This window comes from Lipotes vexillifer, unplaced genomic scaffold (genome assembly GCF_000442215.2).
Source record: "Lipotes vexillifer unplaced genomic scaffold, Lipotes_vexillifer_v1.1 scaffold597, whole genome shotgun sequence".
NCBI classification, from domain to species: domain Eukaryota; kingdom Metazoa; phylum Chordata; class Mammalia; order Artiodactyla; family Lipotidae; genus Lipotes; species Lipotes vexillifer.
The window spans coordinates 1181716-1208324 of NW_006797597.1; the positions used below are offsets into that span (position 1 = coordinate 1181716).

General features: G+C 36.6%; 1 protein-coding gene across 1 annotated transcript in view; it reads right to left on the minus strand.

Annotated features, from left to right (window-relative positions):
• TMEM168 (transmembrane protein 168) overlaps positions 1-26609 on the minus strand; it is a 64470-nt gene that overhangs the window by 33944 nt on the left and 3917 nt on the right. The window contains exon 2 of the mRNA XM_007469739.1: positions 23864-25117. Coding sequence (XP_007469801.1) covers positions 23864-24991 — 1128 coding nt within the window. The 5' untranslated portion in view covers positions 24992-25117. The remainder of the gene's footprint in view (positions 1-23863; positions 25118-26609) is intronic.

Here is a 26609-nt window from a genome sequence, read left to right on the forward strand (position 1 = left end):
TGCAAAAAAAAAAAAAATCAACTATAAGAAAAAAAGGTAAAAAACAAACACGTGGAGGCTAAACACTATGCTACTAAACAACCAATGGATCACTGAAGAAAGAAAAAGAGGAAATCAAAATATACCTAGAGACATGGGCTTCCCTGGTGGTGCAGTGGTTAAGAATCCACCTGCCAATGTAGGGGACACGGGTTTGAGCCCTGATCTGGGAAGATCCCCCATGCCACGGAGCAACTAAGCCCCTGCGACACAACTACTGAGCCCGCGCTCTAGAGCCCACAAGCCACAGCTACTGAGCCCGCAAGTCACAACTACTGAAGCCCACATGCCTAGAGCCCATGCTCTGCAACAAGAGAAGCCACCACAATGAGAAGCCTGCATACCACAACAAAGAGTAGCCCCCCACCTGCCACAACTAGAGAAAGCCTGCGCACAGCAACGAAGACCCAATGCAGACAAAAATAAATTAAAAACAAAAAAAATACCTAGAAACAAATGAAAACAAAAGAATGACAATCCAGAACCTATGGGATGCAGCAAAAGCAGTTCTAAGAGGGAAGTTTATAGCAATACGATCTTGCCTAGGAAATAAGAAAAACCTCAAACAAACAACCTAATCTTACACCTAAAGCAACTAGAGCAAAAAGAACAAGCAAAACCCAAAGTTAGTAGAAGGAAAGAAATCAAAGATCAGAGCAAAAACTAAATGAAATAGAAATGAAGAAAATAATAGAAAAGATCAATGAGACTAAAGGCTGGTTCTTTAAAAAGATAAATGAAATTGATAAACCTTTAGCCAGACTCATCTAGAAAAAAAGGGAGAGGGCACAAATCAATAAAATTAGAAATGAAAAAGGAAAAGTTACAACTGACACCAAAGAAATACAAAGGATCATAAGACACTACTACAAACAACTGTATGGCAATAAAATGGACAACCTAAAAGAAATGGATAAGTTCTTAGAAAGGTACAACCTTCCAAGACTGAACCAGGAAGAAACAGAAAATATGAACAGACCAATCACAAGTACTGAAACTGGAACAGTGAATTAAAAACTTCCCACTAACAAAAGTCCAGGACCAGAGAGCTTCACAGGTGAATTCTTTCAAACATTTAGAGAAGAGTTAACACATCCTTCTGAAACCCTTCTAAAAAACTGCAGAGGAAGGAACATTCCCAAGATCATTCTATGAGGCCACCATCACCCTGATACCAAAACCAGACAAAGATACGATAAAAAAAGAAAATTACAGGTATCACTGATAAACATAGACACAAGAATACTCAATGAAACACTAGCAAACCGAATCCAAAAATACATTAACAGGATCATACACCATGATCAAGTGGGATTTATCCCAGGTATGCCAGGATTCTTCAATGTCTGCAAATCAGTGTGATATCAACAAATTGAATACTAAAAACCATATGATAATCTCAATAGGTGCAGAAAAATCTTTTGATAATATTCAACACCCATTTATGATTAAAAACTCTCCAGAAAGTGGGCATAGAGGGAACTTACCTCAACATAATAAAGGCCATATATTGATTATCAGTCTAAAGCAAGCAGATATAGGAAGGGTTTAACATACTTGAAAAACAGTGCAACCACAAATCAAAAACATACAATAGATTCACAAAAACCAAAAAGAAGAGAACACAAGCATAAAATGAAAGGAAATCATCAAACCATAAGAAGAAGAAGAAGAAAAACAAAGAAGAATCAACTGGAAAAAAAGGTTGAAATGGCAATAAATACATATGTACCAATAATTACCTTACATGCCAATGGACTAAATACTCCAATCAAAAGACATAGAGTGGCAGACTGGATAAAAATCAAGAGCCTACAATATGCTGCCTATAAGAGACCCACCTCAGGGCAAAGGACACAGACAGATTGAAAGTGAGGGGATGCAAAAATATTTCAGGCAAATAGAAATGACAGGAAAGTAGGAGTTACAATACTCATAACAGACAAAATAGACTTTAAAGACTATGAAGAAAAATAAAGAAGAGCACTATATAATGATAAGAGGATCAATACAAGAATAGGATATTACACTCATCAACTTATATGCACATAATATAGGAGCATGCAAATACATAAAACAAATAATAACAGACATAAAGGGGGAAATCAATGGAAATACAATAGTAGGAGACTTTAACACCCCACTCACATCAACAGACAGATCTTCTGGAGAGAGAATCAATAAGGCAACAGAGATCCTAAATGATACAATAGAACAGTTAGACTTAATTGATATTTTCAGGACATTACATCCAAAAAAAACCAGAATACACATTCTTTTCAAGCGCACATGGAAGATTCTCTAGGACTGACCACATATTAGGGCACAAAACTAACCTCAACAAATTTAAGAGTACAGAAATTATTTCAAGCATCTTCTCTGACCAAAATGGCATGAAACTAGAAATCAACCACAGGAAAAGAAATGAGAAAAAAAAATGACTATCTGGAGACTAAACAACATGCTACTAGAAAACCAATGGGTCAACAAGGAAATTAAAAAATAACTTGAGACAAACGACAATGAAAGCACAACCATACAAATCTATGGGACAGAGCAAAAGCAGTTCTTAGAGGGAAGTTCATAGCAATAGAGGCCTTCATCAAAAAAACAAGAAAAATCTTAAGTAAACAACCTAACTTACCACCTAAAAGAATTAGAAAAAGAAGAACAAACAGAACCTAAAGTCAGCTGAAGGAAGGAAATAATAAAGATCAGGGAGGAAAAAACAGAGATTCAAAAAACAAACAAAAAAAAAAATCAACAAAACCAAGAGCTGGTTCTTTGAAAGGGTAAACAAAATTGACAAACCTCTGCCCAGGCTCAACAAGAAGAAAGAGAACCGAAATAAAGAAAACAAGAAATGAAAAAGGAGAAATCTCAACTGACACCACAGAAATACAAAAAACCATAAGGAAATACTATGAACAATTATATGCCAACAAATTTGACAACCTAGAAGAAATGGACAACTTTCTAGAAACACAGAGCCCACCAAAAGTGAATCAAGAAGAAATAGATAAATGATGTGAACAGACTGATCTTTTGAAGTGAAATAGAATCTGTAATTTATAAAACTCCCTACAAACAAAAGTGCGGGACCAGATGGATTCACAGGCAAATTCTACCAAACATACGAAGAAGAACTTATACCAATTCTTCTCAAACTCTTCCAAAAGACTGAAGAGGGAACACTCCCAAAGACATTCTATGAAGCCACCATCACCCTGGTACCAAAACCAGACAAAGACATCACTAAAAAAGAAAATTACAGGCCAATATTTTTGATGAATATAGATGCAAAAATTCTCAACAAAGTATTAGTAATCCAAATCCAACAACACATAAAAAAGATCATACACCACAACCAAGTGGGATTCATCCCAGGTTCACAAGGCTGGTTCAACATTCACAAATCAATCAATGTAATAACCACAGTAGCAAAAGAAAAGTCAAAAACCACATGATCATCTCAATAGATGCAGAAAAAGCATTTGACAAAATTCAACATCCATTCATAATAAAAACTTACCAAAATGGGAATAGAGGGAACATATCTCAACATACTAAAAGCCATTTATCACAAACCCACAGCCAGTATAATACTCAATAGTGAAAAGCTGAAAGCCTTCCTGCTAAAATCTGAAACAAGAAAAGGATGCCCACTCTCACCACTTCTATTCAACACATTATTGGAAGTCCTAGCCACAGCAATCAGACAAGAAAAAGAAATAAAAGGTATCCTAATTGGAAGGAAAGAGGTAAAATTATCACTATATGCAGATGACACAATACTATATATAGAAAACCCTAAAGACACAACACAAAGACTATTAGATCTAATAAATGAATTCAGCAAAGTAGCAGGATACAAGATTAACATTCATTTATTTACATTAACAATGAAATATCAGAAAGGGAATGTAAAAAAATATATATATACCTTTTAAAATTGCACCAAAAAAAAAAAAACCTAGAGATAAACCTGACCAAGAAGGTGAAATACTTATATGCTAAGAACTATAAAACATTAATAAAGGAAATAAAAGAGGATTCAAAGAAATGGAAAGATATCCCATGGTCTTGGATTGGAAGAATTAATACTGTAAAAATGGCAATACTACCCAAAGCAATCTACAGATTTAATGCGATCCCTATCATATTACCCATGACATTTTTCACAGAACTAGAACAAATAATCCAAAAATTTATATGGAACCATAAAAGACCCAGAATTGCCAAAGCAATCCTGAGGGGAAAATAAAAACAAAGTAGGAGGTATAACTCTCCCAGACTTCAGCCAATACTACAAAGCTACAGTAATCAAAACAGTGTGGTTTTGGTACAAAAACAGACATACAGATCAGTGTAACAGAACAGAGGCCAGAAATAAACCTATACACCTATGGTCAATTAATCTTTGACAAAGGAGGCAAGAATATAAAATGGGAAACAGTCTCTTCAGTAAGTGGTGCTGGGAAAGTTGGACAGCTGCATGTAAACCAATGAAGTTAGAACACACCCTCACACCATGCACAAAAATAAACTCAAAATGGCCTAAAGACTTAAACATAAGACATGACACCATAAAACCCCTAGAAGAGAGCATAGGCAAAACATTCTCTGACATAAATCGTACCAATGTTTTCTTAGGTCAGCCTCCCAAGGCAAAAGAAATAAAAACAAAACTAAACAAATGGGACCTAATCAAACTTACAAGCTTTTGCACAGCAAAGAAAACTTAAAAAAATGAAAAGACAACATACGAAATGGGAGAAAATATTTGCAAATGATGCAACAGTTAAGGGCTTAATCTCTAAAATATACAAATAGCCCATACAACTCAACAACAACAAAAAACAAACAACCCAATTGAAAAATGGCCAGAAGACCTTAATAGACATTTCCCCAAAGAAGCCATACAGATGGCCAGCAGGCACATGAAAAGATGTTCTACATCACGAATTATTAGAGAAATGCAAATCAAAACTACAATGAGGTACCACCTCACACATGTCAGAATGGCCATCATAAAGAGTGTACAAATAACAAATGCTGGAGAGAGTGTGAAGAAAAGGGAACCTTCCTACACTGTTCCTACACTGGGAATATAAGTTGGTACAGTCACTACAGAAAACAATATGGAGGTTCCTCAGAAAACTAAAAATAGAATTACCATATGATCCAGCAATCCCACTCCTGGGCATATATCCAGACAAAACTATAACTCAAAAAGATACACATACCCCAATGTTCATAAGCAGCACTATTCACAATAGCCAAGACATGGAAACAACCCAAATGTCCATTGACAGATGAACTGATAAAGAAGTTGTGGTACGTATATACAATGGAATACTACTCAGCCATTAAAAAAATGAAATAATGCCGTTTGCAGCAACACAGATGCAACTAGAGATTATCATACTAAGTGAAGTTAGAAAGAGAAAGACAAATACTATATGATATCACTTACATGTAGAATCTAAAATACGGCACAAATGAACCTATCTACAAAACAGAAATAGGGACTTCCCTGGTAGCGCAGTGATTAAGAATCCCCTTGCCAATGCAGGGGACACGGGTTTGAGCCCTGGTCTGGGAAGATCCCACATGCCGCAGAGCAACTGAGCCCATGCACCACAACTACTGAGCCTGTGTGCCACATCTACTGAAGCCTGTACTCCTACAACCGGTGCTGCACAACAAGAGAAGCCACCGCAATGAGAAGCCGGCACACCACAATGAAGAGTAGCCCCTGCTCGCCACAACTAGAGAAAGCCTGCACACAGTAAGGAAGACCCAACACAGCCAAAAATAAATAAATAAAATTTATAAAAAGAAAACAGAAACAGAAACAGACTCACAGACATAAAGAACATACTTGTGGGTGCCAAGGGGAAGGGAAGTGGGGGAGGGAAGGACCGGGAGTTTGGCATTAGCAGATGTAAACTATTATATATAGGATGGATAAACAACAACATCCTACTGTACAGCGCAGGGAACTATATTCAATCTCTTGTGATAAACCATAATGGGAAAGAATATATATAAAAAAGAATGTCTATACATGTATGACTGAGTCACTTCGCTGTACAGGAGAGATTGGCATAACACTGTAAATCAACTATACTTCAATTTAAAATATTTAATTTAATTAAAAAAAGATAACATAGATAAAAGTGAACAGTTTGGCAATACAAAAAATTTGCAGTCTTAACAGTTGGCAAATATGTCCAGGGGAGCCAAAATAAATTTAGGATGTTTTGTCCATTTGCCACACCAGGTTCACAAGGCTGGTTCAACATTCACAAATCAATCAATGTAATAACCACAGTAGCAAAAGAAAAGTCAAAAACCACATGATCATCTCAATAGATGCAGAAAAAGCATTTGACAAAATTCAACATCCATTCATAATAAAAACTTACCAAAATGGGAATAGAGGGAACATATCTCAACATACTAAAAGCCATTTATCACAAACCCACAGCCAGTATAATACTCAATAGTGAAAAGCTGAAAGCCTTCCTGCTAAAATCTGAAACAAGAAAAGGATGCCCACTCTCACCACTTCTATTCAACACATTATTGGAAGTCCTAGCCACAGCAATCAGACAAGAAAAAGAAATAAAAGGTATCCTAATTGGAAGGAAAGAGGTAAAATTATCACTATATGCAGATGACACAATACTATATATAGAAAACCCTAAAGACACAACACAAAGACTATTAGATCTAATAAATGAATTCAGCAAAGTAGCAGGATACAAGATTAACATTCATTTATTTACATTAACAATGAAATATCAGAAAGGGAATGTAAAAAAATATATATATACCTTTTAAAATTGCACCAAAAAAAAAAAAACCTAGAGATAAACCTGACCAAGAAGGTGAAATACTTATATGCTAAGAACTATAAAACATTAATAAAGGAAATAAAAGAGGATTCAAAGAAATGGAAAGATATCCCATGGTCTTGGATTGGAAGAATTAATACTGTAAAAATGGCAATACTACCCAAAGCAATCTACAGATTTAATGCGATCCCTATCATATTACCCATGACATTTTTCACAGAACTAGAACAAATAATCCAAAAATTTATATGGAACCATAAAAGACCCAGAATTGCCAAAGCAATCCTGAGGGGAAAATAAAAACAAAGTAGGAGGTATAACTCTCCCAGACTTCAGCCAATACTACAAAGCTACAGTAATCAAAACAGTGTGGTTTTGGTACAAAAACAGACATACAGATCAGTGTAACAGAACAGAGGCCAGAAATAAACCTATACACCTATGGTCAATTAATCTTTGACAAAGGAGGCAAGAATATAAAATGGGAAACAGTCTCTTCAGTAAGTGGTGCTGGGAAAGTTGGACAGCTGCATGTAAACCAATGAAGTTAGAACACACCCTCACACCATGCACAAAAATAAACTCAAAATGGCCTAAAGACTTAAACATAAGACATGACACCATAAAACCCCTAGAAGAGAGCATAGGCAAAACATTCTCTGACATAAATCGTACCAATGTTTTCTTAGGTCAGCCTCCCAAGGCAAAAGAAATAAAAACAAAACTAAACAAATGGGACCTAATCAAACTTACAAGCTTTTGCACAGCAAAGAAAACTTAAAAAAATGAAAAGACAACATACGAAATGGGAGAAAATATTTGCAAATGATGCAACAGTTAAGGGCTTAATCTCTAAAATATACAAATAGCCCATACAACTCAACAACAACAAAAAACAAACAACCCAATTGAAAAATGGCCAGAAGACCTTAATAGACATTTCCCCAAAGAAGCCATACAGATGGCCAGCAGGCACATGAAAAGATGTTCTACATCACGAATTATTAGAGAAATGCAAATCAAAACTACAATGAGGTACCACCTCACACATGTCAGAATGGCCATCATAAAGAGTGTACAAATAACAAATGCTGGAGAGAGTGTGAAGAAAAGGGAACCTTCCTACACTGTTCCTACACTGGGAATATAAGTTGGTACAGTCACTACAGAAAACAATATGGAGGTTCCTCAGAAAACTAAAAATAGAATTACCATATGATCCAGCAATCCCACTCCTGGGCATATATCCAGACAAAACTATAACTCAAAAAGATACACATACCCCAATGTTCATAAGCAGCACTATTCACAATAGCCAAGACATGGAAACAACCCAAATGTCCATTGACAGATGAACTGATAAAGAAGTTGTGGTACGTATATACAATGGAATACTACTCAGCCATTAAAAAAATGAAATAATGCCGTTTGCAGCAACACAGATGCAACTAGAGATTATCATACTAAGTGAAGTTAGAAAGAGAAAGACAAATACTATATGATATCACTTACATGTAGAATCTAAAATACGGCACAAATGAACCTATCTACAAAACAGAAATAGGGACTTCCCTGGTAGCGCAGTGATTAAGAATCCCCTTGCCAATGCAGGGGACACGGGTTTGAGCCCTGGTCTGGGAAGATCCCACATGCCGCAGAGCAACTGAGCCCATGCACCACAACTACTGAGCCTGTGTGCCACATCTACTGAAGCCTGTACTCCTACAACCGGTGCTGCACAACAAGAGAAGCCACCGCAATGAGAAGCCGGCACACCACAATGAAGAGTAGCCCCTGCTCGCCACAACTAGAGAAAGCCTGCACACAGTAAGGAAGACCCAACACAGCCAAAAATAAATAAATAAAATTTATAAAAAGAAAACAGAAACAGAAACAGACTCACAGACATAAAGAACATACTTGTGGGTGCCAAGGGGAAGGGAAGTGGGGGAGGGAAGGACCGGGAGTTTGGCATTAGCAGATGTAAACTATTATATATAGGATGGATAAACAACAACATCCTACTGTACAGCGCAGGGAACTATATTCAATCTCTTGTGATAAACCATAATGGGAAAGAATATATATAAAAAAGAATGTCTATACATGTATGACTGAGTCACTTCGCTGTACAGGAGAGATTGGCATAACACTGTAAATCAACTATACTTCAATTTAAAATATTTAATTTAATTAAAAAAAGATAACATAGATAAAAGTGAACAGTTTGGCAATACAAAAAATTTGCAGTCTTAACAGTTGGCAAATATGTCCAGGGGAGCCAAAATAAATTTAGGATGTTTTGTCCATTTGCCACATTCAGAAAGCTTCAATTTTACTGGCCTGCAACCCTTTATTCTACAGCTTCAACCTAAAAGTCATTTGTGACTTGGAGTACACCTTACGTTTTAAACAACTCCCTGTAACAAATAAGATCAACTTACTTGACCAAAACTAGTAAGTATAGATACTTTTCTTCCTTTGCTTCTACAAATCACCCTAAGCTCACTAGCAAACTTTTAAGACATGGCTCAAATTTCAAAGCAGGTATAAGCTGAACATAATAGCAGACCAATAAACAACTTTAAGTAATATTCTTTCCATAAAATGTAGTTACTAGTTATTCTCTATTCATCTGGGCTTTTAAGTCATGGTCAAAATACTCAATATTTTCATATCCTAAATCTTTCTCAGCTAATAGGAACAAAATCTATTTATCCAATGTTGGAATTTCATTTTTTTTAAAAACCTGGCATTTACATAAGAGATATGAATATTGTTTGTTTAGAAATATTTTTGTATGAGTCATATTAGTAACCAAGTTTGGGAAATATTATACATAGAAGTCTAACTAAGAAACACAATATATAAATGTATGTTACGATGCAATATGTAAATGGAGATATTATGCTCTTCAATGTGAGAAACCCATATTTAAGAAACAATAGGCAACTTTCAAAACTTTGCTTAGTTCCAGAACTTTAAGAACATTAGGAAAGCTACTTTACAGTTAGTTTTAAAGCAGCGATTTCTTTAAGTAGAGGCTATAGAGAAATTGCAGGGGAAAGGACTCAAGCTTTGGAGTTAAGACTTTAGTTCAATCCTAGCATAGTCATTTACCATCTGCGTGTACATGAATAAATTAAGCTTTTCAATCTCAATCTATAAAAGAGGAATATTTTATGAGCTTATTCCATAGATTAGAAATATGTGAAATATGTCTAGTACAATAAAATGGTAGCTGTAATTTACAATGAAGCATTTATAAATTGCAATGAGGTTATTATGAACAAAACAATAGAAATTTAAATGACGATTACCTTTTAATTTAAATGACACCTGCTATTTAGGAGATCTTATAGAGTTAAGGCCCTAGTAGATGCATTAGAAAAAAAATATTTTTTGAGTAGCCTCAAAAGAGATAGCAAAAATAGAAATTTTTGTAGACCACAATCTTGATAAAGGTAAAACACTGGTATGGGAATCAAACTTGGACAGTGTGTTGAATCTTACTTTCCCCCATGGACAAAATAGAGATGTTACATTAAATAATCTGTATGCTCATTTCCAACTGTAAAAATACATGGAACTAAGTAAAGTGGGTAAGAGTAAAGGCTGTGAAGGCAGACTGCCTGGATTCACACCAGCTGTGTAGCCTCAAGCAAGTTTCCTAATCTCTCAAGCATGTTTCTTCTCTACAAAATGGGAATAATAATGGTACCTATCTCAGAGTGTCATGAGGATTAAATAAATACACTCAAAGTACACAGAATGGTGGATAGCACATAAAAAACAGTTAATAACTGGTAAGCTGTATTATTAAAATGAAAATATCTCCAGTTATTAAAAAAAAATTTTTTTAAGCTGGAAAATCAGGGCAAAGGAGAAATTCATGTTCTTGTTTCATGAATAAAATAATATTCAGATCATTGTTATTGTTGTTTTGGGGAAAAAAGCATCTACTCCTGTTTCATTGTGTTCTGGCAGAATGCATAAAACATCAAATTAAAAGTATAACTTCAAGCTAAAAAGACTTAGTGTCCCCTCCTCTAATCTAGACTAAAATATCTCAAAACTTTAGGAAGAGAAATGAAACAAAACAAAAAATTATGAAACATGAACTTCTAGTTTTGGCAACAGATTTGAAAGCTCCCTGCTCCCCATGTCAAGTGAGATAATATGGCTGATCTAGCCATCTTGCTAGAAATGAAACTGCTGCATCTGTGGATTCCCTCCCTTCCTTGGATATGAAACTGGTGTTGTTACATCTGTCAAACCCAGTGATTGCTAGTGCTTCCCCTACAGAGAAATTAACGGTGATTATGGTTTTTCTGGTTTGGGTCAAAGGGCTCCTCCAAAAAGTTGCATCAGAACCCCATGGAATCTGCAAATGACGGTAGCAAGGAAAGGCATATAAAATCTCATGTGAAAGATTTCAGAGAAAATTCCTAAACAAAAGAGCAAGCCATGGGGTATGCTTCCTTGGGTATCTGAACACTTTCCTCCATTTTTATCCTTATGTGAATTGTCAAGTATCAATTTCAGAAAAGCCTATGGCTGAGCAATAAAACTAGCAGCAAATGGCTATGGTACTGTGTAAGTACTTCTTATTGACTTATTTAAGGAAAAAAAGTACAAAAGAGGAAAGCAAGTAGCAAATTCAATGAACATAACACAAATTGCATGAAACAACAGCTGTAATGTTGCATTTTAAAACTGGAATGAGATTATGAACAAAACACAACAGAAGTTAATGGTAAAATTCCAGCTTTTTAATGTACATGACTTGGAATGATACTACTGAGTCATTCTGAAAATGTTATTAAATTCGGTAAAACTAACAAAAAACAAAGCTATCCATGTGGGGTTATCCAGAGATTCTACTCAAATGAGGTCAAAGATTTCTTAGGTATGACATCAAAAGATAATTTCATAAAAGAAAAAAATGGATAAATTAGAGTATAGCAAAATTAAGAACTGCTCTTCAGAAAACAAGAGAAAAGGCCACTTGGAGCAAATATTAGCAAGTCATACATTGAATAAAGGACTTATATCTCAATACAACATGAAAACAAACAACCCAGTTTTAAAAATTGCTGAGATCTGAAATTCTCATAAGTAATCACATGAAAAGATACTTAACGTCTTTAGCTACTACAGAAATAGCAAATAAAAACCACAATGAGTTACCACTACACACCTATAAAAATGGTTAAAAAACAAAAACAAAGAGATAACTCCCATACATTGCGGGTGAGAATGCAAAATGGTACAGCCACTTTGGAAAACAGTTTGGCAGTTTCTATAAAGTTAAACATGGCTCATACATTTATCATACAACCCACACCAGGTAAAATAGAAACCTATGTTAACACAAAACCCTGTCTATGAATGTTTACAGCAGCTTTATTTATAATCACCAAACACTAATTTCAATGTCCCTCCATTGAGTAATGAACACACTGTGAGACATCCACATAATGGAATACTGCTCAGCAATATGAAGGAATAAACTGATATTATAACACAACAATAGATGAATCTGATATGAATTATGCTAAGTGAAAGAAGCCAGACTCAAACAGCTATACACTGATTTATTTCATGTATATGACACCCCAGAAAAGTGTTTAGGGACAGAAAACAGTTTAGTTGCCAAGTAGTGGGGGTTGGGAGCAGGACTGACTACAAAGGGGCGGCAGGGAATTTTGGGGGGTGATGGAACTGCTCTATATTTTGAATGTAGTGGTCATACAACTATACGCATTTGTCAAAATCACAGAATTGTACACTAAAAAGGATGAATATTACTGTATGCAAATTTTTCCTTAATAAAAAGTTTTTGTTAAGTTATGTAAAACTAAAAAAACCCCCAAATTACTGACATGCAAAAAAGCTTAAAATAAGAAAAAGTGGCTAAGCCCATTTTGGGAAGTAAGGTCTAAGCCACATTGTGCTCCATGAGGCAGATTAGTCTCATGTTTGTGTCTGTTTGGTTTTACTTTTCTGGTAGTAAAATTAGAGTACATTTGACTGCCTAAAAATATACTTTAAAAAATAAACCTACTCTAAAATGTTTTGTTAATAACAAATGCCCACTAGGTCATTAACTCAATGAAATCCATCATCCTACATTCCCATCCACTCCCTTCAGTCTCTCAACATCCTTTTAATATTTAGACTATCTAAATACCATGTCAAAACACCCTTCATTTCTAAATTTCATCAATTTATTTCAAATTCTCTATACATTTTACTTTTCAACAACATCTGTTTTTCCCTTGATACTTCTATCAGTTATATCCTTAGCTCAGCAATTTTTCCCTGTCACCTTAGTCCAGGTCCTTATCTCTTGCTCTTACCTAGTCTTCTAGATTTCAGTCCACCTCTACTTTCATTGATCCTACCTATGGCTGACTATTTGATCTACTCAAAAGGCTTTAGTTTCTCATTTTTTTCCTGCCACATTGGGTCTGCCCCCACCCAATCAGTTTTCCAGTGGAAATCCATCCATTGAAGGATATTTTAATGGGACAGAGGGGAAAATCAGTTTTACACTTTAGTATTACTCTCAGAGAAATGTGAAAAATGGGTTTAGATTATTAAAAAGTTAATCAATATCAATATCATTTAGGAATGTTAAGCGAAAATAGTTCAAGAAAAATCTAATGGGAAGAATTTGAGATGATCTCACGGAACACTGGGCAGAGCACAGATTAGTTAAATTAAAATTAAGTTTAGGGACTTCCCTGGTGATCCAGCAGTTAAGACTACACACTCCCAAGGCAGGGGGCCTGGGTTCGATCCCTGGTCAGGGAACTAGATCCTGCATGCTACAACTAAAAGATCCCACATGGTGCAACTAAGGATCCCCCATGCTGCAACTAAAACAAAGATCCCACACTCAGCATTGAAGATCCCGCGTGCCACAACTAAGACCTGGCGCAGCCAAATAAATAAATAAATAAATGGTTTTTTTAAAAAATTAAGTTTAAAAAGTTAATTGCATCACCCTGTTATCCATAGTGGCTGTACCAATTTACATTCTCACCAACAGTGTAGGAGAGTTGCCTTTTCTCCACACCCTCTCCAGCATTTATTATTTGTAGAGTTTTTGATGATGGTCTTAAAAAACTGAAAACAGAGCTACCATATGATCTGGCAATCCTACTCCTGAGGATATAAACCATAATTCAATTAGATACATGCACCCCAATGTTCATTGCAGCACTATTTACAATAGCCAAGACATGAAAGCAACCTAAGTGTCCACTGAGAGATGAATGGATAAAGAAGATGTGGCACATATATACAATGGAATACTACTCAGCCATAAAAAAGAATGAAATAATGCCATTTGCAGCAAGATGGATGGACCTAGAGATTATCATACTAAGTGAAGTAAGTCTGAGAAAGACAAATATCATATGATATCACTTATATGTGGAATCTAAAAAAATACAAATGAACTTATTTACAAGACAGAAACAGACTCACAGACATAGAGGACAAATTTATGGTTACCAAAGGGGAAACGTGGGAAGGAGGGATAAATTAGGAATTTGACAGTAACTTACACACTACTATATATAAAATAGATAAAAAACAAGGACCTACTGTATAATCTAGGGAACTATACTCAATATTTTTTAATAACCTATATGGGAAAAGAATCTGAAAAAGAATATATTATACATATACATAAACTGAATCACTTTGCTGTACACCTGAAACTAACACAACATTGTAAATCAACTATACTTCAATTTAAAAAAAAAAGTTAATTGCATCAAAGACACAATGCCTACACCACAAGCAGCAGTTACCAAACAGCAACTAATGCATACAAAACTCTGATAGATACATGTTAGTCTTGAATAGCTAAATTAATACCTTGCCACTCAGTGGGTATAATTCTGACTAGGACTTTCTGCATAACTTTTAAGATTTTTGGAAATGCAGAGTTTCAGGCTCTCCCCCAAAACTACTTAATTCCAGTCTTTGGGATTTTAACAAGAATCCCCACATGATTCCTATGTATATTAAAGTTTGAGAAGCACTGGCCAACAGGAGTTGGCAAACTCTGTAAACAGCTAGCTAGTTAATGTTACATTTTGCAAGCCATTAGGTGACTATTGTAACTATTCAACTACGCTGTTTATCATAAATATAAAAAGGTCAATACATTAAGAAGGTATAATCAAAGATGTATATACACCTAGGAACAGAGCCCCAAAATACATACGGCAAGAAAATGACAGAAATGAAATGAGAAGTACACAATTTAGTTAATTTTAATGGAGCTTTTCAATATCATTCTCTCAGAATTAAAAAATCAACAAGGATATAGATACATGAACACCGCTACCAACCAACATAACCTAGCTGATATTTATGGAACACTTTAATCAACAACATCAGCAACTTACTCTTTTAAAGTAAACACGATGTATTCTCAAGAATACAACACATGCCAGGCTACAAAATAAGTCTTAATAAAAAACTAAAATCAAACAAACTATGTTCTCCAATCACCTGGAATTAAATTAGAAATCAATAATAGAAAAAATGTGGGAAATCCCCCAAATATTAAACTATCACACAATAAACTTTTAACTTTAACACAGGTCAAAGAAGAAATTGCAAAGAAAATTAGAACATATCTTGTGAGACAGCATAGTCCTGTTTTAAGGATAGATATACAGGTCAATGGAACAAAAAAGAGAGCTCAGACACTGATTTTGGACAAAGGTGCCAAGGCAATTCAACAAGGGAAAGGACAGTCTTTTCAATAAACGGTGCTGGACCAATTATAAAGCCATATTTAAAAAAAAAAATCCTTACTTCATAACAAAAATTAACTCAAAATGGATCATATACCTAAATGTTAAAACTAAAATGATAAAACTACTGGAAGAAAACTATAGGAGAAAAATCTTTGCGACTTAGGCCTGAGCAATGAATATCTTAGATGTGATCCTAAAAGCACAGCCCATAAAAGAAAAAGTTGGGGCTTCCCTGGTGGCACAGTGGTTGAGAGTCCACCTGCCAATTCAGGGGACACGGGTTCGTGCCATGGTCCGGGAAGATGCCACATGCCGCGGAGCGGCTGGGCCCGTGAGCCATGGCCGCTGAGCCTGCGAGTCCGGAGCCTGTGCTCCGCAACAGGAGAGGCCACAGCAGTGAGAGGCCCGCGTACCGCAAAAAAAAAAAAAAAAAAGTTGATAAACTGGACTTCATAAAGCTGAAAACTTGCATTCCTCAAAAGGTATCATTAAAAAAAAAGATAAGCCACACATTAGGAGAAACATTTCTAGATCATATATCTGATAAAAAGGCTTGTATTCTGAATATAAAAAGAACGCTTAAAATTCAATCATAAGGAGAACTTCTGCTGCCAGTGTCCTTGTCCCCACGATGAGCCACAGCCACCCACTGCCTCTGCAAGAGACCCTACAACACCAGCAGTATATCGAATCCCTAAAAGGAGGGCAGACTGGTTCTAAAGGGGCTGATCCACTGCCATGTGGCTGACAGGGGTTTGGTGCTCCGGTCGGGTGTCAGGCATGAGCCTCTGAAGTGGGAGAGCCAAATTCAGGACACTGGACCACCAGAGACCTCCCGGCCCCAAGTAATATGAATCAGTGAGAGCGCTCCCAGAGATCTCCATCTCAATGCTAAGACCTAGCTCAACTCAACGACCAGCAAGCACCAGTGCTGGACACCCCATGCCAAACAACTAACAAGACAGGAACACAACCCCACCCATTAGCAGAGAGGCTGCCTAAAATCATAATAAGTTCACAGACAACCCAAAACACACCACTGGATGCGGTCCTGCCCACCAGAAAGACAAGATCCAGCCTCACGCACCAGAACACAGGCACCAGTCCCCTCCACCAGGAAGCTTACATAACCCACTGAACCAACCTTACCCACCGGGGGCAGACACCAAAAACAATGGGAACTACAAACGTGCAGCCTGCGAAAAGGAGACCCCAAACACAGTAAGCTAAGCAAAATGAGGAGACACAGAAATATGCAGCAGATGAAGGAGCAAAGTAAAAACCCACCAGACCAAATAAATGAAGAGGAAATAGGCAGTGTACCTGAAAAAGAATTCAGAGTAATGATAGTAAAGATGATCCAAAATCTTGGAGATAGAATAGAGAAAATACAAGAAACATTTAATAAGGACCTAGAAGAACTAAAGAGCAAACAAACAGTAATGAACAATACAATAAATGAAATTTAAAATTCTCTACAAGGAATCAATACCAGAATAACTGAGGGAGAAGAACGGATAAGTGACCTGGAAGATAAAATAGTGGAAATAACTACTGAAGAGCAGAATAAAGAAAAAAGAATGAAAAGAATAGAGGATAGTCACAGAGACCTCTGGGACAACATTAAATGCACCAACATTAGAATTAGAGGGGTCCCAGACGAAGAGATAAAGAAAGGGTCTGAGAAAATAGCTGAAGAGATTATAGTTGAAAACTTCCCTAATATGGGAAAGGAAATAAGTCGAGGATACGCACAGAGTCCCATACAGGATAAATCCAAGGAGAAACATTCCAAGATACATGTTAATCAAACTATCAAAAATTAAATAAGAAGAAAAAATATTAAAAGCAGCAAGAAAAAAAAATAACATACAAGGGAATCCCCAGAAGGTTAACAGCAGATCTTTCAGCAGAAACTCTGCAAGCCAGAAGGGAGTGGCAAGACATACTTAAAGTGATGAAAGGGAAAAACCTACAACCAAGATTGCTCTCCCCAGCAAGGATCTCATTCAGATTTGAAAGAGAAATTAAAACCTTTACAGACAAGCAAAAGCTAACAGAATTCAGCACCACCAAACCAGCTTTACAACAAATGCTAAAGGAACTTCTCTAGGCAGGAAACACAGAGAAGGACCTACAATAACAAACCCAAAACAATTAAGAAAATGGAAATAGAAACATACATATCTATAATTACCTTAAATGTAAACGGATTAAATGCTCCAACCAAAAGACACAGACAGGCTGAATGGATACAAAAACAAGACCCATATTTATGCTGTCAACAAGAGACCCACTTCAGACCTAGGGACACATACAGACAGAAAGTGAGGGGATGGAAAAAGATATTCCATGCAAATGGAAATCGAAAGAAAGCTGGAGTAGCAATTGTCATATCACACAAAACAGACTTTAAAATAAAAACTACTACAAGAGACAAAGAAGGACACTACTTAATGATCAATGGATCGATCCAAGAAGAAGATACAACAAATGTAAATATTTATGCACCCAACATAGGAGCACCTCAACACCTAAGGTAAATGCTAACAGCCATAAAAGGGGAAACTGACAGGAAGACAGTCATAGTAGGGGACTTCAACACCCCACTTTCACCGACAGATCATCCAAAATGAAAATAAATAAGGAAACACATGCTTTAAATGATACATTAAACAAAATGGAATTAAGTGATATTTATAGGACATTCCATCCAAAAAAAACAGAATAAACTTTCTTCTCAAGTGCTCATGGAACATTCTCCAGGATAGATAATATCTTGGGTCACAAATCACACCTTGGTAAATTTAAAAAAATTGAAATCGTATCAAGTACCTTTTCTGACCAAACACTATAGGACTAGATATCAATTACAGGACAAAATCTTTAAAACATACAAACACATGGAGGCTAAACAATACGTTACTTAATAACCAAGAGATCACTGGAGAAACCAAAGAGGAAATCCAAAAGTACCTAGAAACAAATGACAATGTGGACACGACAACCCAAAACCTATAGGATGCAGCAAAAGCAGTTCTAAGAGGGAAGTTTATAGCAATACAATCCTACCTCAAGAAACAAGAAACATCTCAAATAAATAACCAAATCTTACACCTAAAGCAATTAGAGAAAGAATAACAAAAAAAAACACCCAAAGTTATCAGAAGGGAAGAAATCATAAAGATCAGATGAGAAATAAATGAAAAAGAAATGAGGGACACAATAGCAAAGATCAATAAAACTAAAAGCTGGTTCTTTGAGAAGATAAACAAAATTGATAAACCATTAGCCAGACTCATGAAGAAAAAAAGGGAAAAGACACAAATCAACAGAATTAGAAATGAAAAAGGAGAACTAACAACTGACACCACAGAAATACGCAGGATCATGAGAGATTACTACAAGCAACTATATGCCAATAAAATGGACAACCTGAAAGAAATGGACAAATTCTTAGACAAGCACAAACTTCCAAGACTGAACCAGGAGGAAATAGAAAATATAAACGGACCAACCACAAGCACTGAAATTGAGGCTGTGATTGAAAACCTTCCAACAAACAAAAGCCCAGGACCGGATGGCTTCACAGCCGAATTCTATCAAACGTTTAGAGAAGAGCTAACACCTATCCTTCTCAAACTCTTCCAAAATATAGCAGAGGGAGGAACACTCCCCAGCTCATTCTACGAGGTCACCATCACCCTGATACCAAAACCAGACAAAGATGTGACAGAAAAAGAAAACTACAGGCCAATTTCACTGATGAACATAGATGCAAAAATCCTCAACAAAATACTAGCAAACAGAACCCAACAGCACATTAAAAGGATCATACACCATGATCAAGTGGGGTTTATCCCAGGAATGCAAGGATTCTTCAATATATGTGAATCAATCAATGGGATACACCATATTTACAAATCGAAGGATAAAACCATATGATAATCTCAATAGATACAGAAAAAGCTTTCAACAAAATTCAACACCATTTATGATAAAAACTCTCCAGAAAGTAGGCATAGAGGGAACTTACCTCAACATAATAAGGCCAGATATGACAAACCCACAGCCAACACAGTCCTCAATGGTGAAAACTGAAAGCATTTCCACTAAGATCAGGAACAAGACAAGGTTGCCCACTCTCACCACTATTATTCAACATTGCTTTGGAAGTTTTAACCACAGCAATCTGAGAAGAAAAAGAAATAAAAGGAATCCAAATTGGAAAAGAAGTAAAGCTTTCATTGTATGCAGATGACATGATACTATACACAGAGAATCCTAAAGATGCTACCAGAAAACAACTAGAGCTAATCAATGAATCTGGTAAAGTAGCAGGATACAAAATTAATGCACAGAGATTTCTTGCATTCCTATACACTAATGATGAAAACTCTGAAAGAGTAATTAAGGAAACACTCCCATTTACCACTGCAACAAAAAGCATAAAGTACCTAGGAATAAACCTACCTAAGGAGACAAAAGACCTGTATGCAGAAAATTATCAGACACTGATGAAAGAAATTAAAGATGATACAAATAGATGGAGATATACCGTGTTCTTGGATTGGAAGACTCAACACTGTGAAAATGACTCTACTACCCAAAGCAATCTACAGATTCAATGCAATCCCTATCAAACTACCACTGGCATTTTTCACAGAACTAGAACAAAAAATTTCACAATTTGTATGGAAACACAGAAGACCCCGAATAGCCAAAGCAATCTTGAGAAAGAGAAACGGAGCTGGAGGAATCAGCCTCCCTGACTTCAGACTACACTACAAAGCTACAGTAACCAAGACAGTATGGTACTGGCACAAAAACAGAAATATAGATCAATGGAACAAGATAGAAAGACCAGAGATAAACGCATGCACATATGGTCACCTTATCTTTGATAAAGGAGGCAAGAATATACAATGAAGAAAAGACAGCCTCTTCAATAAGTGGTGCTGGGAAAACTGGACAGCTACATGTAAGAGAATGAAATTAGAACAGTCCCTAACACCATACAGAAAAATAAACTCAAAATGGATTAAACACCTAAATGTAAGGCCAGACACTATAAAACTCTTAGAGGAAAACATAGGCAGAACGCACTATGACATAAATCACAGCAAGATCCTTTTCGACCCACTTCCTAGAGAAATGGAAATAAAAACAAAAAAAAATGGGATCTAATGAAACTTAAAATCTTTTGCACAGGGGCTTCCCTGGTGGCACAGTGGTTGAGAGTCCGCCTGCCAATGCAGGGGACACGGGTTCGTGCCCCAGTCCGGGAAGATCCCACATGCCGCAAGCAGCTGGGCGTGTGAGCCACAGCCGCTGAGCCTGCGCGTCCGGAGCCTGTGCTCTGCAACGGGAGAGGCCACAACAGTGAGAGGCCCGCGTACAGAAAAAAAAAAAAAAAAAAGCTTTTGCACAGCAAAGTAAAACATAAAAAAGACGCAAAGACAACCCTCAGAATGGGAGAAAATATTTTCAAACAAAGCAACTGACAAAGGATTAACCTCCAAAATATACAAGCAGCTCATGCAGCTCAATATCAAAAATACAGACAACCCAATCTAAAAATGGGCAGAAGACCTAAGTGGACATTTCTTCAAAGAAGATATACAGATTGCCAACAAACACATGAAAAGATGGTCAACATCACTAATTATTAGAGAAATGCAAATCAAAACTACAATGAGGTATCACCTCACACCAGTCAGAATGGCCATCATTAAAAAATCTACAAACAACAAATGCTGGAGAGGGTGTGGAGAAAAGGGAACCCTCTTGCACTGTTGGTGGGAATGTAAACTGATACAGCCAGTATGGAGAACAGTACTGAGGTTCCTTAAAAAACTAATAATAGGACTACCATACGACCCAGCAATCCCACTACTGGGCATATACCCTGAGAAAACCATAATTCAGAAAGAGTCATGTACCACAATGTTCATTGCAACTCTATTTACAATAGTCAGGATGTGGAAGCAACCTAAATGTCCATCGACAGATGAATGGATAAAGAAGATGTGGCACATACATACAATGGAATATTACTCAGCCATAAAAAGAAATGAAATTGAGTTGTCTGTAGTGAGGTGGATGGACCTAGAGTCTGTCACAGAGAGTGAAGTAAGTCAGAAAGAGAAAAGCAAATACTGTATGTTAACACATATATATGGAATCTAAAAAAAAAAAAAAAAAAGGTTCTGATGAACGTAGGGACAGGACAGGAATAAAGACGCAGACGTAGAGAATGGACTTGAGGACACAGGGAGGAAGAAGAGTAAGCTGAGACGAAGTGAAGAGTAGCACTGACATATATGCACTACCAAATGTAAAACAGATAGTGGGAAGCAGCCGCATAGCACAGGGAGATCAGCTGGTTGCTTTGTGACCACCTAGAGGGGTGGGATAGGGAGGGTGGGAGGGAGATGAAAGAGGGAGGAGATATGGGGATATATGTATATGTATAGCTGATTCACTTTGTTATACAGCAGAAACTGAGACACCATTGTAAAGCAATTATACTCCAATAAAGATGTTAAAAAAATTCAATCATAAGAAGACAACCCAATTTAGATCAATAAAAGATCTGAATAGATACTTCAGCAAAGGTAAGTGAATGACTAATACCCACATTAAAGATGCTCAACATCATTAGTCATTAGAGACATGCAAATTAAAATCACGATAAGATACCACTCCACACCTATCTCAAGTAGATAAACTTTAAGAAACAGTTGACTGGAAGGTGAGAATCTGGAAACCGTCTTAAAATTATCTTTGCTGACAGACTCACTGGAAAGCTTCTGTGTATCTCCAGTAGTACACACACCATGTTTAAGACCACTTGTATGAGAAAACAAGAATTTGGTGACTTACAAAATATTGGTTTCAGGATTTGATGATTAGAAAGGTGTCAAGCATGAATGAGGCTGATTTGGAAATGAATAAAAGTCAGGCTGGGAAAGGAGCTAACAGGAAGGAGAGAAGAGAGGAAGAGGAATGAGAACTCTTGGTAGAGTTCTCATCCATCATCATCGTTCTGATAGTCCCTAGCACTGGCAAATAGAGTAAGATATCCTCAGGCAACACCCACGATTTTTTTTTTTTTTTTAATCATCTGGTTGACTCCCACACAGGCTCCATGCCCTAGCCCACAATGACTAAAATGTACCATTCCCAGGCAAGTCTCCACATCTCCTCTTCAGACACTCACATCGACAAATCACTCTGCTGCAACTGGTGCAAAGCAGAGAACTGCACCAAGCAAAATTCACCTTCATTTTTGCCCTACATCACAACCTGATGTACCCAAATTATAGTATTTGTGACAGTGTAATAATAATTATTGGTTTACGTGCCCTGCCTCTTCCGCCTCCCATTAGAGATTGTGCCTTCTTTAATGATGGAGACATTTTTTACTCATCTCGAGATCTTCAGCACCAGTACAGTACCTGATATACAATACAGTCAATAAATGTTCAGAGAATGGAAGACTGATATAAACTACAGATATAAACTCTAGCCATATAGTTTGAATGTCTTTGTCTACAAAAGACCTTTTTTTGTAAAAAAAAAAAACATATTGTGGGCAGCAAATGTATTGTAAAACTAGTTTTTTCTTTCTTAGGAGAGGCTCTAATCTGTAATTAAGAATCTGATATATTATTATATAACTAATCACCTGTTACATAAAATCTTGGAAAATGACTATATAAAAGAAATGTAATGAGGAGACCATTGGACTAGACAGAAGCTAGGTAACCTAGTTCTGGCTAGTACCAGTGACTCTGGATATGTTTTCTGGCTTTCAGTTTCCTCATGTGTAAAGTGAAAAAATTAAAGAACAATCTCTAAGCACACTTCAAATGTCAATATTCTAAGGATCTTTAATCCATGAGTGTTTCATTAATGAACAATAAGAAGGTAGGAGGCATGTCACATGCTGAGTATTCCTAATATTCTGGTTCTTCTTGCTAGAAAGCAAATGAAATTATCCTGTCAATATTCATTCAGTATTTCAATTCCAGGAACAAAATTAAGTAAGTGCCGCACGATCTACTTCTGAAATCAGGAACTTGACCTTTCAATTCTAATAATTCAATTCTTGAAGCAAGCATTTAATCACATATCATAGGCACTGACATAATAAACAAACTGTAAGCTTACCTGCCAGGAAACTGCTCCCAAAATTGCTGTTGCAAGAAGACTAAAAAAAACTAACTGCTCTGAAATTAAGCAAAAGTGGCGCATCCCTTTGGATGCCATGATTCTATCTAGGTTATTGTTATCTACCCTGTGAGTAAAATATACTTTATGGCAGTCATTTAATTTGGAATGGAATCCCCAAAGAGTTAAAAGAAAAATGATATGGCAAATCATCCAGAATATTCCAAAAATGGAAAAGCCTGGTATTACAAAATACCAGAGATGAGTGTCTCTAAGTTTAAATGCTGAAAGAATGAAAAATGTAAGCTCAATCATCCCAGTGAAAACAACAGAAAGTCTTCTGCAAATTCTTCCACGGTACAAATAGGGTTTCCACCTTTCAGTCACTGAAAGTCCACTAAAATAAATGTCAAGGAAAGGATCAGTTATCAGGCAAATAAAAAAACATGCAAAAGCAACTGGATTTTGGGGAGTTTCCAATGCGGAGAAAAACAGCAAGACTGCAAAAATAACTAAGTTTGGAATAGCTAGAAAAGACTTCATTCTCAGGTCAATAATCAGCATGGCCAAAGCTACAACAAGTAAAATGACACTCAGAGACTTTTCCACCAACATAGTTGTGCTGGCAATGGCAAATCCAACAAGTTCCAGAAATTCAACTGTGGTTAGTAAGGTGGGTCGATGACGGACATAACCAGAAATTCTCTCCACCAAAGAGCATAGTATCCTTAATACTATGGAAGTTAGAAGCAAATATTTGGTTGATTCTTCTTTCACATCATTTTTAAAGGATGAATTATCAAGAAAACACAGGAGGCCAAGCAAGAATCCAAACCAAAGATTGGATAGACTTAAACTTGCTGCTTCCATTGAAAAATAATAATAGAGTATGCTGGCAATTCCAAGAACAAAAAGACCAAGAATAAAAATTACCAAAATTAAGGAATTTGCTGTTTTTTCCCATCTTACATAAAGACCTAAGCATATAGCAACCAGTAGATTAATTCTGGCTAAATAGCCAAGATAACGCACTGAAGAATGCATGTTCACTTCTCTGTTTACTTCTTCCAGTCTTGTCATTGCTAAATAGAGACAATGGCTAAAGCAATAACGCAGTGATCTACACATTAATCTGTCAATCTGGGCTTTCTCCCCACGTTACAAAAATTAACTGCTTGTATTTCATCCAGCAAATCCAGTGTTTCTGTAACTCCTACTTCAGCATTTTCTCTGGTGGAATTTGTTTGTACTGATCTAAAAAGAAGAAAAAATATTTCGTTGTTAATTTTATGTAATTTGCCTTTCACATGTATCTTCTTTATACAAAATAACGAATAAGTGAGAAATAAAGTTTGTTCTGAAACCCAGCTTAAAATGTGACTTGTGTGTATCTTAATGGTAATTGTCTCTGGCTTAAAAACTCTGTAGTTTATCCAAACAAAAATGGAGGTTTTTTTCTACTCATCCTATGCTTGGATTGTATGACTAAGTCACCATCAATGAAACTTTTTTTCCAGAGATGGTGAGGAATTCACCTAATTCATTTTTACTCCAATATCTGGTTTTTTTAACAACATGCAGAGATATTCAACTTAGCTTAGATGTAGCAGATGCGTCTGGCACAATGGAAAGCTACTCAACTCTTAAATGAAACAAGGGACCTCATCATTACCTCTAACTTGAAAAGCATCAGTATCCAATAATAGCAACCATTACTACCTGCCTAAAATCATCTACATCTTTTTACCAGTCACCTCTAAAATGCGATGAAATCTTAGTCTAACAGTGTTTAACTAACAAACTTATTAGAAGTTTAACTGTATTAAAGTTACTCAGTCACTAAAGTTGATCCATAATTCTCCCTGTACTTTTTCCTCTACTAAATTACTTTGATTATCAAACCTACAATCTTTGTAGCAAACCAATTCTGGACCTTTCTAGTCAAAACTGTAAAGTCGGAATGCTGACCAATATTTATTGTAAGGTAAATTTTTAAAACTATAATTTTACTTTTAAAAAGTTACCACAGGGCTTCCCTGGTGGCGCAGTGGTTGACAGTCCGCCTGCCGATGCAGGGGACACGGGTTCGTGCCCCAGTCCGGGAAGATCCCACATGCTGCGGAGCGGCTGGGCCCGTGAGCCATGGCCGCTGAGCCTGCGCGTCGGGAGCCTGTGCTCCGCAACGGGAGAGGCCACAACAGTGAGAGGCCCGCGTACCGGAAAAAACAAACAAACAAACAAAAAACAAACCATAAAGCCTTTATCCTTTGGGTCTGGGATCAGGGACAAAATAATAGCCAAGGAAGGGCTTGCTCTCTGTGACCCCTGCTGGTAGCTTTTGAAGAGTGCATCAAACGAATGTTTGCTGCAGACCCGAATACTGATGGCAGGGGCGCCTTGAGTGAGCAGTAGGAGCTCCTTGTACCTCTGCCCTGGAGCCTCATGCACCATGGAATATGCAGAAGGCAGGTAATGGAGGATCAAAGCATACGCTCTTCTCCTCTTCTACCTTTAACGTCAACGACAGAAGAAACAGTCTCGAGGTTATGATGATTTTTACGAATTTCTGTGAAATAATTTTTTTAAATTTATTTAAAATTATTTAAATAAACTTAAAAATATAGTTTAGGGTGAAAAGCATTAAAGGAGACAGATATCTGTCATCGTACCAAAAGGAAAAGGAAGGGTGATTGAAAATATATGAACTGGGCTTCCCTGGTGGCGCAGTGGTTGAGAGTCTGCCTGC